At 36.3% G+C, this 17,783-nt stretch overlaps 1 protein-coding gene across 1 annotated transcript in view; it reads right to left on the bottom strand.

Annotated features, from left to right (window-relative positions):
* Positions 1-13,676, bottom strand: part of LOC104076771 (calsyntenin-2-like) — a gene marked incomplete at both ends in the record, with an annotated part of 28,374 nt that extends 14,698 nt beyond the window's left edge. Inside the window, 3 exons of the mRNA XM_009577762.1 lie at positions 4,852-5,001; positions 11,541-11,749; positions 13,481-13,676. Of these exons, the coding sequence (XP_009576057.1) occupies positions 4,852-5,001; positions 11,541-11,749; positions 13,481-13,676 (555 nt within the window). The remainder of the gene's footprint in view (positions 1-4,851; positions 5,002-11,540; positions 11,750-13,480) is intronic.
* Between the last annotated feature and the right edge of the window lie 4,107 nt (positions 13,677-17,783).

Here is a 17,783-nt window from a genome sequence, read left to right on the forward strand (position 1 = left end):
AGCTGATCTGACCTGTACATGTCCTCTGAATGACTATTCAGTATTAAAGAGGTGGTAAGAATGTGCCTTTTGGTGGTAGCAAAGCCCTAGGTCACCTTAGTGAGCCCTACATGTCTTAAAAAAGAAGTAACATGCAATATCTTTGATACATTAACTACTCTTGTTAAATATTTTTATAGTCTATTAGGTAAATAAAGAGAAACTTTTATTTCAAAATTATTTTTAAGCAAACACTAAGTGGAAAATAATTGAATTTTTAAGGAACATCTTATTTTTTTTAAGGAACTTCTACTTTATATTATTACCCCAGATAATTAGGTTAAGTGTGTATATAGGTTCATAGGACTTGAAGATAAGTGTAGGAAATTTTTTCAAATTAGTAAAACCCTTCTGGCTGGATGCTGTGAAATCCTGTTTTCTAATCAGTCCTAATTTTCTCTTAAATTGGAGGTTACTGAGCATTGCTTATGTGAGGGCCACATTAAATTTGGCAGAAAAAAAAAAAAGTCCTGTTTGGTCAGAGGAGACAATGTGACTTTTAATATTTGGACTGTTGTCTTTGCTACATACTTACCTCCCCAAGAAACATATTCAACCTTCTCTGTTTCAGGAAAGGCAGAGTCCTATGATACTTTATTGGGGCATTCAGCTGATTGGTTTAGAGGAGCTTTTTTGTTTCATGACTTAATAACTGCTTCCTGTTTGAAATCAATCGCATTTTAGGGAACAACCTGACTTTTGGTTTAATTGTTAATAGTTGAGCAGACCTCTAGCAGTCTCAAAACATATTTTCAGATTTTGGGAACATGATTCTGCCCTTCATTTTTTTGAGGCTAAACTCCTCTTTATTTTCTCCCCATGTAGTACATCATTCACCAGAGAGCTTGGTACAGGAATAATCGTTTTCAGCTTTCTGCTATCTTACACAGATATTTTTTATATTGTTTTATATTTTATTTCCATTTCTTATCCCACTAGGGGGGACAGTAACTTTTTCAGTTTTATGAAGACTGTTCCTAAAAGTAGCAGAAATGAGAAAAGACAATATTATGGTGCCATAAATGGGCTACAGGAAACATGGTCCAGATTACAGGTTTTTGGCTCTTTCTTATTTCACTTCATGTTTTTTAATGAAAATACTATATGGATATTTAGTACTGTGTTGCCACAAGTCTGTCTACCCTGCTTTGAATAAGGCAGAAGTAACTTTACAGAAATCAGTATTTGTGACATTAAAACTACTGTAGTGAAAAGGACCACACCAGAAATGAATCTACAGGAAAGCGTAGTGTCTGCTCTGTGTCCAGAGAGCTGAAACAAAGGCAGAGCCCTGGACGATGGACAGAACCCCAGGGATGTGCTGCAGATAATAGGGTTTTCCTTAGTATGGAAATGCACTAATTGTGTTTAAAAAAAATTTTAAACAAAAACCAGAAACAATTTCAACTGCAAATCTACCCATTATGGTGTCAGAAATACTGTCATCTAGCTTTTCTTTATAATGTAGTCTCTCTACTTACCTGGCAGTAAGTGATCACTCCACTGTTTGAAAATCATGGAAATTAACACAGATAGCATGAAGAGAGTTTGTAGCATAGCTGTAAATGTCAGTTGACAAAACTCACTAATGAGAATTTCCAATTAAAATAACCGAATAGGAATTAATTCAGTTAATTGATTTACAGTTTTAGCTTCCTTAGGATACTAATAACATTTCAGAGTGGTCTGCTCAGAATGGTTTGATGTCAGTTTGGCTCAAGTTTGTTTCTAAAGTAACCTCTTAATAGAGAGGAGGCTTGTTGTTTGCTGAAAATGTCTATGTGGGAATGCTTCTTGATTGTATATTAATGTCCATCTTCAAAGAGTAATGAAGTAGCTCTTAGATTTAATAAAGACTTGAATGCTGTTAGCCCAAGAGAATATTGTTTAAAGAATAGCACCTTCGCTTGTTCAGTCTTATTTGCTTTGCTATACATGTCAGTTGTGGAGTCGGCCTCTAGAAACAGGAATAATTTTGCACATTGTTTTATGTAAACCTACTCTTCCTTGTCCCACCCCTGCACAATGGAGATTATTTGAAGGGCATCTGCACTGAAATTTACTGAATTGAAATTTTTAACACTGAATTTGCATTAGACTACTACAATCTCTATTCGTGATGGTCACAGAAAGAACTGCACAATATTTCAGACTACTAAAGCCAGTAACTTTCAAGTACTAACTGCCAATGCTATAAATTGAAATTCCAAGTATTTATTTGTTCAAGCTAACACTGAAGAACAAGAAAAAAATCATAGATCGTATTTTGGCAACTTCTATATTATAACCAAAGGCTCAGCATATTCATCTTTTCTGTCAAGCAAAGCATTATTGCCTCCCTTAGTCATCCAATCTTTTTAAACATATTATTTCAAAGAAGATGGAGCATACCTGCTGGCTGCCTCTTTGTAGGGAGGTCACAGAGTGCCAGACCCAGAGAAGAAAGAACACTGTAAGCATCCTCCATTTCCAGTCTCCAGATTACCTCCTTATGTACTGGAAATGCTATTAGTAAGTTTTGCTTATTTGATTAGTGTTTTTCCTAGCAACAGTTAATTTTTACAGATATTGGCTCAAAGTGGAAAACAACATCACCTACGTGATTATCTTCACCTTTAAAAATAAGTAGGCATAAAAAGATCTCATTAAGAGAAATGTAGAAATTTCTGGAAGTATTATGTTGCAGCTCACTTTCAAATTATAATTAATGACTTTGTAATTAAGAACTAAAGTTATATCTACCGAATTGTTTACCTAAAGACCTCATACTCTGAATAGGCAAACACTATCCACTTGCACTTTGTGCCATTTGACCTGGAGACATGCCAATGAAGTGAAGCAGTCACCTGTTTGACAGATGGAAAGTACAATTCCACATGGATGGCATGGAATATGCTAGAGCAGAACATATTGAGCTATTTCATATTTTTACCTTGCCTATGATAAAGAACCCATCATAAAACTTTATCAGATCAGATGGGAGAAAGAGTATTTGTGCCAAATTGCTACACAAACAAACAAAAAGCCCAAATTCAAGCATAATGAATGCTATCAAAGCAGATCCTTTCCTATCTAAGATGCTTTAGACAAGCTGCTTTAAACTTTCGTATGTATTGCATTCTTTTAAGAGTTGTTGCTTTATATATGCTGTTTTCTCTGTCTATTTTCTCACCATCACACTAAAAACAACAAGCTGGCAGCCTCTCATATTAAATACCTAGTGTTAACCAAACCATCAGCCACATACAGCTCTGACTTCTAGAAGAGAAGAAAATAAATTTTGCATGCGTAAAATAACAATAACTGAATTCCAGCTTTTCATTAAAAACTTAAATACCTTGTAAACACTTCACATAATCTAAGATGAACAAAGCATCAAAGAAAACCCCACAAACCCTATTTGAGGTTGTTTCTATTACTTTTATTGGCTACCTGGTGTCTATACCCACCTGATGGGACCAGCAATGATCATCTGTCCTATAATTGATGCTTGAACTATGAAATAAGTATGACAATATTGGGCAATATAAACACACCATTAGTAAGGTATCTTTGCAAAAATTATTCAATCAATAACATACCTAAATGGAAGTAAGAAATTAAAGAAAATCAACAATTGCACCCATTTTAATACAAATTCCCATGAATTTGAGAGTATTTAATTTATTTAAGATGACTCCATAAAATGGAAACAGAACATTTCTACAGTATAAAAAGACCATATTGGTTTTATAGAATAAATCATGGGGTTTTGAACAATAAGATCAGTTAGAAAATGTGGAAATAGTTCACAGATATTCTATCTTTTTTTTTTAAATAAAAATGCTGTTCAAAATACTTGGGTGGGTGGGGAACTAGTACATCCCTGAAAAATTAAAATGTGGTTCTGCTCTAAGTGAGGACTGTGGAAAACAGAATCATGATATTCCACACTTATTTCATTACAAGGTCCTCTAGATCAGGGCTTCTCGTTTTACAAAGAAAACTTTTTTTCCTTCTAAATGTCAGTCTGCAAATCTACCTTCAAGTACAACAGCCAAACTGATTTTTTTCCTTCTCGATCACTCTCTTGAAAAATTATAATTATGAAGGTCAGGTTAGTCCTGAATGACATCTGCATAATGTGGTTACACCCAGTTGGTTTGTCCCTAATCCAGCCCTCATTTTCATCTTAATTCCTTATAATTTGTGGCATATCTATCTTCCTAATACATTACCAGCTGGGTTTTTCTCCATTTTAGACAGAGTAGACTGTAGATCCTTACAACCTTTTTAGAAAATCAATTCCTGACTCAATATGAAGATAGTAATCAGGATAAAAAAATGCCTTTCACTCCCACTGCCGGTTGAGCGTGCCTTGATGCATGCATGCATGTGAAAGCCAATTCTGTACCTGGAACAAGATAATCCGAACAACTCTGGCCCACATGGGAAAACTACCTTGTCATGATGGTTTAAAAAGTTTTATTTAAAGGAGTAGTAAGAGAAAGGTAAATCAGAAGCATTTTTTTAACCTTTCAGTATGTTCAGACTGAATCATAAAATAGCTTATTAGAATAGAAATTTGTCTGTCTTCTTTTTTCTCACCTGTTCTTTGTTCTGATTAGAGAAGAAACATGGCAAATATAAACAAGTATGGGATTATTATCCACTTTTTTAACAGGCTTGGAATGAAGTAAGCATAAGAAACAGCAACAGTTTTCTATACCACTGCAATAAGCACCCTAGTTTCCTTACTGTGAGGTGGAGGGAAAACACCAGAGAAAAGAGATTTAAACAAAAAATTAAAATATATAAACTATTAAACCTTACCTTGCCAGCCTGGTTTGCACACTGGTTTGACATTAACTCGTACTAAGACATCTTCTGTTGCATGTTTTTGCCCACAGTCAAAAGCTGTTACCATTATCTCATACTGGTGCTGCTTATCATAGTTCAGTTTCTCAGTGTTTCTGATGTTACCTATAGATTCAATATAAGATAACATTCAGAAATTACTCCTTAGCTAAGCATATACAGACTATAACATTTGGGTCCTGATTAAGTCCTTTGTGACCAGAAAGCTCTTTGAAGCACATGGGACATCCACAGGCAGGACAGTTATGAGAAATTGGAAGTATTTTCTTTCAATCCAGCAGAGAAATAAGTAAGCTCTTAGGCAAATATAAGATGCTAGGGATATAACATGGGCGTGTCTATATTAGAAAACATCTGCTCAACAACTTTCTAAAGTAAGACTGTAAGACTAATTAGCAGTTACATCTCAAAATGAGTAGCTGCAAACTCATTTTCCACATCTTCCCAGAATACACTGCTTTAACATGGCAGCGACATTCCTGAGATCCACTGTTGAACATCTCCCCAGCCCAAGTATCTTCCTTTTTTCCCCTAAAGCTATTACCCTTTAGGTGAGAGAGATTTTTAGCCCTTTAACACCTTTCCCTGGGTTTTAAAAATAGGAAAAAACCCAGAATCACCTTCTACATTAGAGCGCTTAGCAGTATTTGATATGACAGCACAGAGTTATCACATGGAAAATAAAACTCAGCAACAGCAGAGATTATCTGCTGAAAAAAAAAAGGTGACAAATTACCTGTTTTGGGAACAAAGACATTACAACTTTCACAAGGAAAGGGAAAGATCTTTCTCAGAGTACTTCTCAGAGTACACAGTAATACAGAAGATTACCGTGCAGAATGTATGTTTTTTGTAATTAATGAGTTCAGCTTTTTAATTCTGTCCATTTCCACTGAAATGCACTTCTTGCTCAGACTGAAACTTGAGACCATTTAATATGTTTCACACTTTTGCTCAGGGCTGTTTGTTATACCATTACTATGAATGAGAATGTTTGTTCTAGAATTCAAGAAACAAACTTACTCGGGATCAATGCTACACATAACTGCTTTCAAGCATGGATCTGCAAAATCAAGTTGTTTGGGCTAAATTTGGAATGGGGAGCACTCAAATCCTGGAATTTAGTCAAATAGTGATCTGTTTCCCATAGGTGCTGGTCAAAGTGTCTGTGTTAGGCATGCTGGCATTGTTTGGAGTTTTGAGTGTGGGTTGGCTTTTTTTTTTTCATTCAAATGAATGAGACACAGGCGAAAGCAGACAAATGAAACTTTTAAGTAAGTCTTTCACTAAACCTCCATTAGTTTGACAAATAAAGACTTTTAGCAGGTGTCTCTCTCTGATGTACACTCCTTATCTTGTCAGAGCCCAACACTTTTCTGACGACTACTACTACATTAAAGCTACCTTTAGCAGTTTAATTGAAACTGATGCAAAACTTTGCAGGTCAGGCCTGAAGGAAGGCTGCTTTTGCAATTATTACTGTCTTCTAGTTCAAAATTTGTAGTTTAAATAGACCCTTACATCTGCAGCTATAAATCAGGCCCAATACCTTTTTTTCTGTTGACTTTGAGTCTTTACCATTCCCTTTCTGAGCAGGGCACAGAGCGCGACAAGCCCTACCACTTTTTTAAGTCTCAAATGGAGAAGCCGAATGACCTGCTGAAGGCTAAGACAGAAACAGTACTGTGTCCTACAGCTTCCTTGGTTCTCTCTGTCAGGCACCTCAACTTGCCAGGTATTTTCAAGTCTGCCATGCAGATAGCTCTTCCCATCACAAAAGCAACTGCAATAACCATATCAGCTACTTCATTATTTTTGAGTTAGTAATTGGCAAAACAATTTAATCTACCCATTTTACTATCTTGAGTTGCTTGATAAGTATCTGCTTAAGAGGATTTAATGAAAAACTGCCACTGTATACTTAATTATTCATTTAATACCTGCTCAGCTGTTCTTTCCTTTCTGCATTATGTTATTTTTTACATGAATCTTTATACTTCCCTATTTGGTTCTCCTTGGTATTACTTTAGTCCATGATCAGCGGAGATAATTCTCAAGAAACCAAAATTGTCTGAATCTACATTAGCAGGCTGCTAGAATTTGTGTGGCACATTAACAGTCCTCTAAGATTTATAAATCATTACAACGTATTTGCATTTCACTAAATCTGTCTTCCAAGATTTGTGTTTCATTATGGTCTTTTAAGATTTGGACTACAAAGATTCTGACTATTAGGTGTTATTCTGGAAGGTCAATTGGATGTCTTGCAGATGTTACCCGATAGTTTATTGATTTCCTAATTATTCTATTTTTCTGTTACCTCTGATGCTTTATGCTTCTTTGTTATTTTACAATTTAATCAAGATGATTAAAAAGTAGACACAGAAGGGAAGCACTATAAATACAGACTAATTAAAGTTTTAGAGACAATAGACTGAGAATTTCTATTTACATCTCGCCCATAAACATAAAGGTAATCAATAACATTAAAAAAAGAAAATTTTAATGGGAGAAGTAAGTACTTTTCCACACAATTCACAATTAAGCTATAAATTTTTTTCTTTCAGTCCTTATAAATCTTTGCCTTTTCCTGGAAATACCCAGAACTGTAACAAATTTAAAAAACAAAAAACAGGTAAGACAACAGGAATATAAAAATTCCAGCCTGAGGACACACACATTTACACCTCTGGTTTTTTTGGGTCAATTTTGGGGATAGTTTGATACAGACTTCTCTCTTTTATGTCTTTCATCTTATTTTGGAGCAGTCACAAGAAGAGGGAAAGACTTGACTATTTTACTATGGCAATTCCCTCTTAAATTCCACACTTCCTGTGTGTATAAGAAGTACAAAACTGAATCTCCTAACTTGTACAAGAGATGAGGGCTAGCGTCATTGCATGAGTGGCCTCTGACTTCAGTCTGCTCATAGGAGTGGCAGCTCAACATTCCCAGCTGCCAAAAGCCACCAGGAGCCGTACTTGAATGTAAGTCAATTGAAGGATTAGAATTGCTTCTTGTCAAAAAGGTGCACTTTTCAATGAGAATGGAAAGAAATTGTGGTTTAATAAATAAATAGAAATCACATGCAAATGCTTAACTATAAAGTTTCACTACTTTTCTGACAAGGTGAAGTTTGCATAGCTCCTAACGCAGATCTCAGTGCTGTAAAGTATGACCTTGTGAGATCCTGTCCACATATCCTAAGATATGTAACTTGATAGAACCTGTACTGACTGGACAGATAAGTCAGTAACTCATCTTCATATTGAACAATCTGAACATGTATTTGTGAAGTGCTTCCCAGTAGTGGGTGGCAAATATAGTTATCCCCCTTTTAGAGATGAAAGTAGGTCAGAGCCATGACAAAATTTGTATCTACATCTGAATTCTCTGATCATCTGACCATGATCCCTGAAAATGAAGGCAGAAAATGCATAAAAATGTTGTTCTGCTGGCATTACAACAGATCCGTGCATTGTGGTTTAATTTGTCTGTTACCTGAAAAAAGCCTACACAATATTGATATGATAACTGACTTGATGATCGGGATTCTCTGCTAAGAAGACAACTAGACTAAACTGCATGCAAAAGTCTCTTAAACATATTATATCTTATACCTTTAGTCCCAGTTCTTTGCATAGCAAAGCACAAATTTGTCCTTTGCCTTTACATGATTGTATTTTATGACCAAGAGTTCATTACCTTCCAAGTTAGGCTCACCATATAAAAGAGTCAATTTTATTAGTGTTATGTTTTCATAACGGAACGTAATTTTTTTCACAAAGAAATTACAAACCAAGGGTCAAAGTTGCCAAATGTGAATGGGAAGCTTTATATTACCTACCTTTAGGTGCCTAACTTACAAAGATCTACAAGAACTACACCAGAGCTGAATGCTGCTTCTTGTGCCAGCGCTGGGTGCCTGTCCACTTATGCCTCACACAATTTGGTGATGTGAAGTAGACTGTGCACTGCTACAGTACGGAGGGTTCTCTCTTCCTTTCTGCAAACGTTCCCCAATGTGTAATATAATTTTTCATGACAACAAAATGCTCCCTGGATTAATCTAGATACAATAAATAAGTTTTACCTAAAAAGACAATGATCTGCCAAAACAAAAAAGCTGATAGAATAGCATGTTCATCTTTCTAAAGGCCTGTGTTTGTGGTTAGTTTCATAGGTTGGTGGTGAAAAAAATCCACCATCTGGGACTGATAATGGCATGTTTTCCTCACACACACCCCGTTTTGGGGCCCTCTGCAGTATTTGATTCTAAGCATCTGGTTAAATACTCTTTCTGGGCAATGAAATTCCACGCTTATGTTACTGAAAAGCAGAAAAAAAATCATAACTTGCAGAAGACGCAAGAACATAGATTTGTTTTTCAAAACGGGTAAAAAAACCCTATAAACAAAATCTTAATTAGCACAGTATTAACAGACAGTGCCAGGCATCTCATACATCTATTTTAATCATCCTATAGGTAACAAAAATGGGTACAATGCCAAAGAATTTACACCAGAGAAATTTTATATCAGCTGGCATAGAGAGACATTCTCAGCAGTGAAATGTGTTGGAACTAAGCAACATATTTCTGTCACAAAACAAAGTGCAACCATCTATTCTAACTCTGTCTCTAATCCCAGTGGGTTTAAGCAATTACCATTATCTAAAAAAATTGCAAATTAGACTGCAATTACTGTTGACTATGGCAGCACTGTTCTTTTAGTGAACAAATAGATCAAAAAATATTAATTGAATTCATGACCAAAAAACTGCAAGTATTACAACCTTATACCAATTATTCACTGCAGGCTTTAAAGACATGTTTAAATCAATGATTTTCTCATTGCCTTTGCTGAAAACCAGGTCCCAGGCACACGAGGACAAAGATGTAACCAAAGATTCCTGACACTTCACATGCTTTTGATCATGCCTCTGACTGTAAGAAACCCATGATCACTCATGAGCCAGCTGCACTGTGTGATAGGAGCTGAAAAGGCATAAGCAACAGAAATGCCTGCTCTGTATCATGCTAATCTCAGTGTATTATTTATCCATGATATCTGTCACAAACCTGGTATGAAATTATGAAACCACCTGTGACTTGTGTAAGTAACCAACTCCATACTGGCAAGTCACGTAGAGCTCTGGAAAAATAATGGTTTCAAACAGAAACATGGAGAACTTCCTTTATGACAACATGGGAAATCTCACAATTAGAAAAAAATCCATAGAGAGAAAAAGCTTCTAGGGAATTGCACACAAACATCTACTTCTAAATGCCCACTTCCTGTAAAAAATCCTTTGTGTGATTGCTCTGGCAAAAGATTACTGTGCTAGCTGACCTCATTTACTTAAACACAAACATACTCATCATGATTATACCTCCTGTACAGTATACTTGCCTCCCAATGTATTATAACAAGACGGCTTTTTTCCCCAATGTCATTTACAATTTATTGATGCTAAGAAGTTATTATCTTTTGATGCTCAGCTGTGCATTGTGCAAGAACTGCACAAATAAAGATGAGTAATTTTTGAATACCGAAAAGGGTTTTTATAAAACATCCCAACACGAAGATGACTGCTTAGAGGAAACAGTAGCTCCATGCATGCTTTCAATGTCCAATTTGGACAAAAATCAGATTTAACTTCCAAACAGTATTCTCCTCCTACATACAACATAGACTAAATGCTTCTGTTACGAAAGATAAATCAGAGCATTGCTGGGCATGCTTTTTCTGGGGAAACAAGTTCTGTGGGCACAGGCATTTCCATTTTGAACTTCTGCACAAATGGGACTGCTGAAGTACTTGAAAGAGCTACTATTTTGTACTGTCTGAAGCAAGCAGAGAATGGCAGGGAGGATCTTCAACACATTTTTAATGCAGACCAGCCACCTCTCCCAAACTCAAGTGTCAAGTTGTGTGCTTTTCCCTGGTAAGAACTTGACTGGGAAAAGCAGGAAGCTGACAGACAGGGCCACCAAGGTCAAAAATTGCTGCATATGGAAAACTTAATATGGTTTATTATTTTTCCTAATATTATATACATTAGAAAAACAACTAAAATCAAAAAACATAAAAAATTATACTTCTCCAAAGCATACTTTCTTCCATAGTGCAGAATAATGGATCTGCTTCAGAAAGCACCACAGATGGGTAGGTCCGTGGACACACATCCTGGAAGTTTTAACAATCAATAAACATATCCAGAATATTGTCAATTTAGATCCTGCTCCAGAAAGTTCAGAAGAATGGCATTAGCGATAAACCAGTGAATAAACCCTACTAGGCAGGGCTACATGCTGCATTAGGAAATGCCATCACTTGGACTGGAAACTAGATCTGAGATAATTAAGAGAATGGGCTGAGGGACAGAGAAACATATTGCTCATCTAAAATTGGGGTTTTAATTTCCACAGTAAATTACTGTGGCACTTTGTGACCAAATCTTAGGTAAAAGGATGGTATTTCCCAGCGTAACAGTTCCTTCATTCTCAGAGATGAGAACAGGATTACCCTCTTGAGTTAAAACTCGAGCCAGGTCATCAGCTAGTATCAACAGGTAATTACACTATCTACAGAAATTACTGCTATCTGTCCCAGAACTTACAATCATTCCTTCTCCATACTCACCATTTCTGTCAATGGCAAAAGGAACATCAGTTGTGACAATTTCATAATTGCAGATCTGGCTATACTGTGGGGAACAGTCCTCGTCTATGGCTTCTACCTGCAGTATGCTGTCATAGATCTTTCCCTCTGTCACGGTGGCCTTATACACACTCTCCTTGAAAGCTGGTGAAAACTCATTGACATCCTTTACCTGGATATGGACCACTGCCCTAAAATAGGTAAATAAAGACATCAAAGAAAAAAATTAATTTAACATGACACATCACTAACAGTTTGTTTTCAAAACACTTGAAAACACTAACAAAACATATCTAGAAAACTACGTAAACATCTGCTAAAATGAGATATTATTGAATTTCTATGTTTCATTTGCCCAATTTAATACCTTAATGTGGCACTAGGTAAAAACCTATTGCCACAGCTTGTAGGGAGAGGGCTTCACAGTGCTCCCTATTAAAGCCAGTCTGCCTCTTAAAACGGACCCCAGCAGAAAGTCAGTGATACCACTCCCGTGTAAAATGGGTTAATAAACAAAAAAAGAGGAAGAGAATTACAGTAGTCTTACATATTCACTACTTAAAAACGGTCAGTTTATGAACATTCTTGGCTATTAAATAAGGCTCTCACCTTCTGCTGATTATAATCTCATCCTTTAATTAGTTACAACATTGTACATGTAAACCTTTGAGGGTCAAAAATAACAGGCCTTTAGTATTTAATGAGCAAACTCTAAAGGCCTTCCTTTGAAAGAATTTGCTATCTGGTTTGATAGGCAAGGTAACAGAGGGACAGAGAAGTGAAGGGACTTTCTAGATCAATGGCCAGTAGTAAAGGTTGGGACCCCAGACAACCTAGCTTAGCCTGTGGTTTACTATACAAACCACTACAAGAAAGTGTAACAAAGTCTGGTCCCGATGGGCCAGATTTCATTTGGTCAGGATCAGACCAAAATTTTCCACAAGTGGAACGTACCAGCTTGTTACTGACATGTGAGGGAAAAACATCATAAAATTTAATAATATGAAGCAAAAACTGTTTCTGTGACTTGATGGTTATTTGATATTGCAGGCTTCCTTCTAAATGTGTATTCTTTTTAAATATCCTGAAAAAGTTCAGCATGCATTATAGAGCTAATTAAATTTTTAATTGTCATGTGTCCTGGATGAGCAAAAGGATGATTGCTATTAATCATTTATTTAAATGGCTCTCAGCAAAACAAACAATTTGTACAGCAGTTATACATCTACACGTGAGTTAAATTCATCTTTAATGACAAATGGTCTGGAGCTTAGTTTCATAAATTGAAGGGGAAAAAAGGCACTGTGCTACTTAAGCTTATGCAGAGAATTGGCTCCACAGTAAAAAGTACCACATACTAACCTTCAATACCCCTCTCTTCCAGAGGACTGTAATTCCTCTGAGACTTGCTGTCCAAAAGCAGAGGTCAGAAACACACTGTACAAAGGCAACACTGCTGCAGCTTATATATATGCACATACTAAAAAAAAGGGCAATTTCTCTTTTCTTACCATTTGAAATGAGATCAACAGAGAGAAAACCTACTTAGAATTTGTAAGTATCAATTAAAAGCTAGCTTCCATGTCCTGGATGATCTGTTTAGTAAATGTATTTAACGTGAAAGCAAGAATCAAAAAATAAACTAAAACTGAGATACATTTCTCCACTTGAACAGGGATCCTATTAAAAGCTTCAACTAGAACCATTGCAGAACGGGTCAAACTGCAGGAGGCAAAAAAGAAAAATATTTTCTAAAAGGAAAAAGGAATAAAAAGTGGATGGACTATTGCAAAAACGGTTCATCTTGGTTTTATTTGCTTTCCACCTGACTACAATATAAAAAGGAGCCCTTGAATATGATCTGTACTGTAGAGCAAATGTATGCCAAAGCAAAAAAAAAACTTCTCCTCATTTTCACCCACTTGTGAGATTTCTTCCAGTTTGTTCCACCTGGCCCTGATCCACAATCATAGGCCTGGATGATGAATGTGTATTCCTTCTGCAGTTCACAGTCAATAGGACTTTTTGCTCGAAGACGACCTTCTCCAGATGTCTTGTTTAGCACAACAGCTTCGAAGGGCATTTCTTGTCCATGGATTTTAAAAGCACAGATTTCACCTGTGAGGAATAGAATAAAACAATCATAACCAGGGAGGTCTAAGTCTTATGCGCTAGAGTGACACTAGAGAAGTTAGCACTCATTTGTATTTCACATGCTGTTATAGATGGGGGAAGTACAGACTCAGGCATCAGTTTATAATACATCCAAAAGGGCCATTAGCCTCGTGCTCGTACAGCGCGATGCGGTGAGCGCAGCTCTGGTCACGTACTTCCCTCTTCCTCTGTCGTTACTAAATGGTTTCTTAAAGCCCTAGAGGCTATTCCCTAGATATTGTACTAACATCAGTGTTGAGCTAAATTATTTTTGAGCTAAATTAAGAAGACTGTATTTAGTTAAAGAAAATAGCAGAAAGAAAAACAGATAATATTTTAGAGGTGGTCTTTTCTAACTGCTGTCACTCCTTCCTTGAGCCACTTGAGCTGCCAGGTGGTAGCAGATGTTCAGATTCTTGCAGTTTAGTTTCCCAACAGTGAAAAAACTAATGATGCAGAACATGGGCACGTTCAAAATGTATCTTGCTTTATTTACAGACATATATCATCTTTGGAACAGAAGTAGTTGAAGGAACACAGACAAGTGTCCCTTTTGGACACCTCAGTCGCCCACCCACATTCACACACTCATACATGAATGCCTCCCTGGCAGCAACTCACTCTGCCTCCAAACTGCCTCCTAATATAATAGATCCGTAGCTTCTCTCAGAGGAATACTATATAACAAAACAGATGATACAGCAAGGACTAAAAAAATTGATTTGGACACAAAAGACAACATAAAAAATCTTGTGAGAATATGAGTCTGGAAGGGGAAAAACCCCCCAGTTTCTGGTGATCTTTTTTTTTTATCCTTCATACTGATGGCGAGAATATGCACACTGAATTCATTTTTAGCCACTCCAGAATCCAACATTAAAAATGAAATATTTATACAAAAACCAATGTGGCTTAAATATTTTTATGACAAATTAAACACATGCTCTTTTATGAGCAAGTCAGTCTTGGGACACGCGTTATAGATTCAAAGCTGTCTCCCACTCACATAATCCTTTTCCATTTATTTCCAATTTACAGTTGCAGCCTTTTGGAAATCTCCTTGCCAATCATATCTGAGTCAACTGCTAAATTCTAAATTAACTCTGAATCTATGACCTCTAATTCAAGCCTGGCTCCTCTCTCTCTTTTTCTACTAGAATACATTGTTTATTTTTAGAGAAGAGAGTAGACAGTGACTTTATAAAAGTGCTGGAGTTCATAATTCCTCTTAAGTGTGAGAAAGAAAAAATGGGAAGGGTACGTGTGTGGGAAGGGTGGGGATTAGGTACACTTAGAGTATAAATACAGGCTTTTTAGGTTATTCCCTCAACTACCACCACATAGGTTTCCCTTTATTATAATGGGAGCTGAAGTTGAGCTCAGCTATATACATTGATATTTAGGCAGATGAATCCCACACTTAACAATTGTAATCAATCCTACGAATGTCTTTACAGGATCAGCACAGTTGTTTTAGTAATTATGAGGCACTGGGAAAATACATTAAGTATTCGCTTGGACGTTTGCTTGCTCCAACCCCTCACTCAAGTGGCGGTGTGGTTCCCCAAGACAGACAAAAGATGTGTTCTTTTCCAGCCTTTCTTCACTCTCAATGAGCTCAAATATTTGGGCTATAGAAGAAGGAATGGATTTTACCCTGAGAATCAGACTCTGAAGAAGACTAGTACTTTGCGTATCCATAAAAGCAGGCTCCACAATGTTTATGAACTGTTGCATAGGAAACAAAGCATAAGATTAAGAGAAGGCTGAAGTGAAGCAGTTTGTTCAGCTTTCATCATGAGCACTGATCACTGAGTTTGTATCTCAACGTTGTCACACATACCTTTGAAAAAAAATTATCCTAATTTCCCTGCAACTTCAAAACGAAACATTCATCTAAAATGATACTGTGGATTTCAGTTTTATTTTAATTGAATATGAAAAATAACAGTGTAAATGTGGGAAGTCTAATGGAAAAATACTATTTGTTGTGTTCTGTAACAGTGGCCTTCATAGTTTCTTAATAAAAGTTTTCCTCAGATGCATAATCCATCAACAGAAACCGTAACTTCAGTGTTTTGTGTTTATTATTTTATTGATTCACTGTTTGATTATAAACAATACAGCATTTGCAGACATCCAAGCCTACTGTTCTTAAAAAACAGAAATATCTCAGGGCAGGAAAAAAGTTCTCTCAGCCTTAATCTAAACATTTGTCATTTTTAACTCTCCAAATGCAGAGGCCTGGTGCAAAGCAATCATAGAAGCAGCACATGTTCTAATTAGTTCTCAGCAAATATTTTACAAGTCTCTGTATTCTGCTCCTATGCTAGACACTCCAGCTTTATATATAACTCTAATTTTGTCTTTTATATCCCCATTTGCCAAAGATAAAATAATGTCAGCTGCATGGATATGGGGAGATATTTGTAAACACACTGCAAAAAACCCACATACATTTCCAGATCCTGGCTACAGAAACCTACTTATATGAAAACAACTGTATATGTTTTTAAAAACTAGGTAAGAATTTCTTCAGAAGAAGGATTCTGCTACTGTTTCCAAAGAAATGAGTTAACACTGTTGAAAAATGAAAATGTATAGTAATCATAACGATTCTGAAAAGGTGCCTTAATGACTCCATTGGAAATGGAAACGGTAGCAGGAGTTGTAACAGCTGTAACAAGGCAGAAAATTAAATAAGGTCCACCTTTATACTGCGAGACACACACATTTACAGACAGATAGCAGTACGACTACTAGGCATTACAAATAACATATTTAAAATATAACAGATACTATTTTTCATTATTAAATGGAGCTACAGGGCTTTATTTAAACCCAACTGAGCTAACCCCAGACCTACATGATGCCAACGGGAATTGTGCCAAGCTTATGTTATTTACTGGGTTCTTAGATATGTATTGTTATGTAACTCATTTGAGGAAAAGGAGTCAGGGTCTCTCTCTTATTCAGGCTCACCATTTAATTGCAGAACAACCACATTCAGGACCTTGGCACCACCTACCTTCCTTCTCCTTTGCAAGGTTGAAATAATTAGAGTGCAAATTGGAACATTGTTTTCCTCACAACAGAAAACACAGCAAAATATTAAGCTTTGTTCTTCATTTAATTTGAATGGGTTTGGGAACAAGTGCATATAGGATTTAGTGACCATAAAAATGGTGGTGGCAGTGAGTTGATAAAATAGGGATAAGCTGGTGATACCACATGAAGGTAGAAGCACACCCATGAAATCCTACAGCAATTGCATCCAGGGTAGCGGGAAAATATCTCTTCTCCCAGGGCCAGGATGTACATCCCGAGGGTTTCCAGTTGCTTCCTATAAAATCTTCTGGTTGCAGGATTGAACTTTACTAAGGGTTGCTTCATTTTAATACATGTTTTAATTAAATTCTGGACATTATGTTTTCTCTTCAAATCATTCAGACTAGCATTTGCCATAAGCACCTATTAATTTTGAAGCCTACGTTACTTTAAGTTGAGAGCTCTGGTAGAGATCCGTATGTTACCACTGCAGGGATAATCATCATATCATTTCCTCTGTAAAAAGTATAATAGCCTGGAAAATGCTATTGACTGTTTATCATTTCTGAAATATAACCAACAAATCCTTCCACTGTTTAGAAATTGTTAAAGACAATGTTTCATATTCAGCAACATTTACATGCACGATTTAGTGATTATAAGCCTTAATCAACAAAATTGTATTACAAATTATATGAAAATCAAAACTCACGCTTCTTTTAGTAGAAGTAAAAATCCCCAATATTACTCCTTTAACAACTACACAGAATTATTCACTTGAACTCAATTTCAGAAGTGATTAAAAAAATTGCATGTTTATTTTGCCTTTCACAGCTACCTTTGCTTTTTCTTCAGGTTTCATTACCCCAAGAATAAAGAGGACTTCAAGTGAAAAGCTGGGATCTCTGACATTTGATCATTTTCATCAATAGTTAGTAAAAGGCAACAGTTGTATGTGAATCAGCAATCACCAAATGTTGCTTCATTTGGTTGCACGAGGTTCAACAAGGCCAAGTGCCAGGT

Source organism: Fulmarus glacialis, unplaced genomic scaffold (assembly GCF_000690835.1).
Source record: "Fulmarus glacialis isolate BGI_N327 unplaced genomic scaffold, ASM69083v1 scaffold3855, whole genome shotgun sequence".
NCBI lineage: Eukaryota > Metazoa > Chordata > Aves > Procellariiformes > Procellariidae > Fulmarus > Fulmarus glacialis.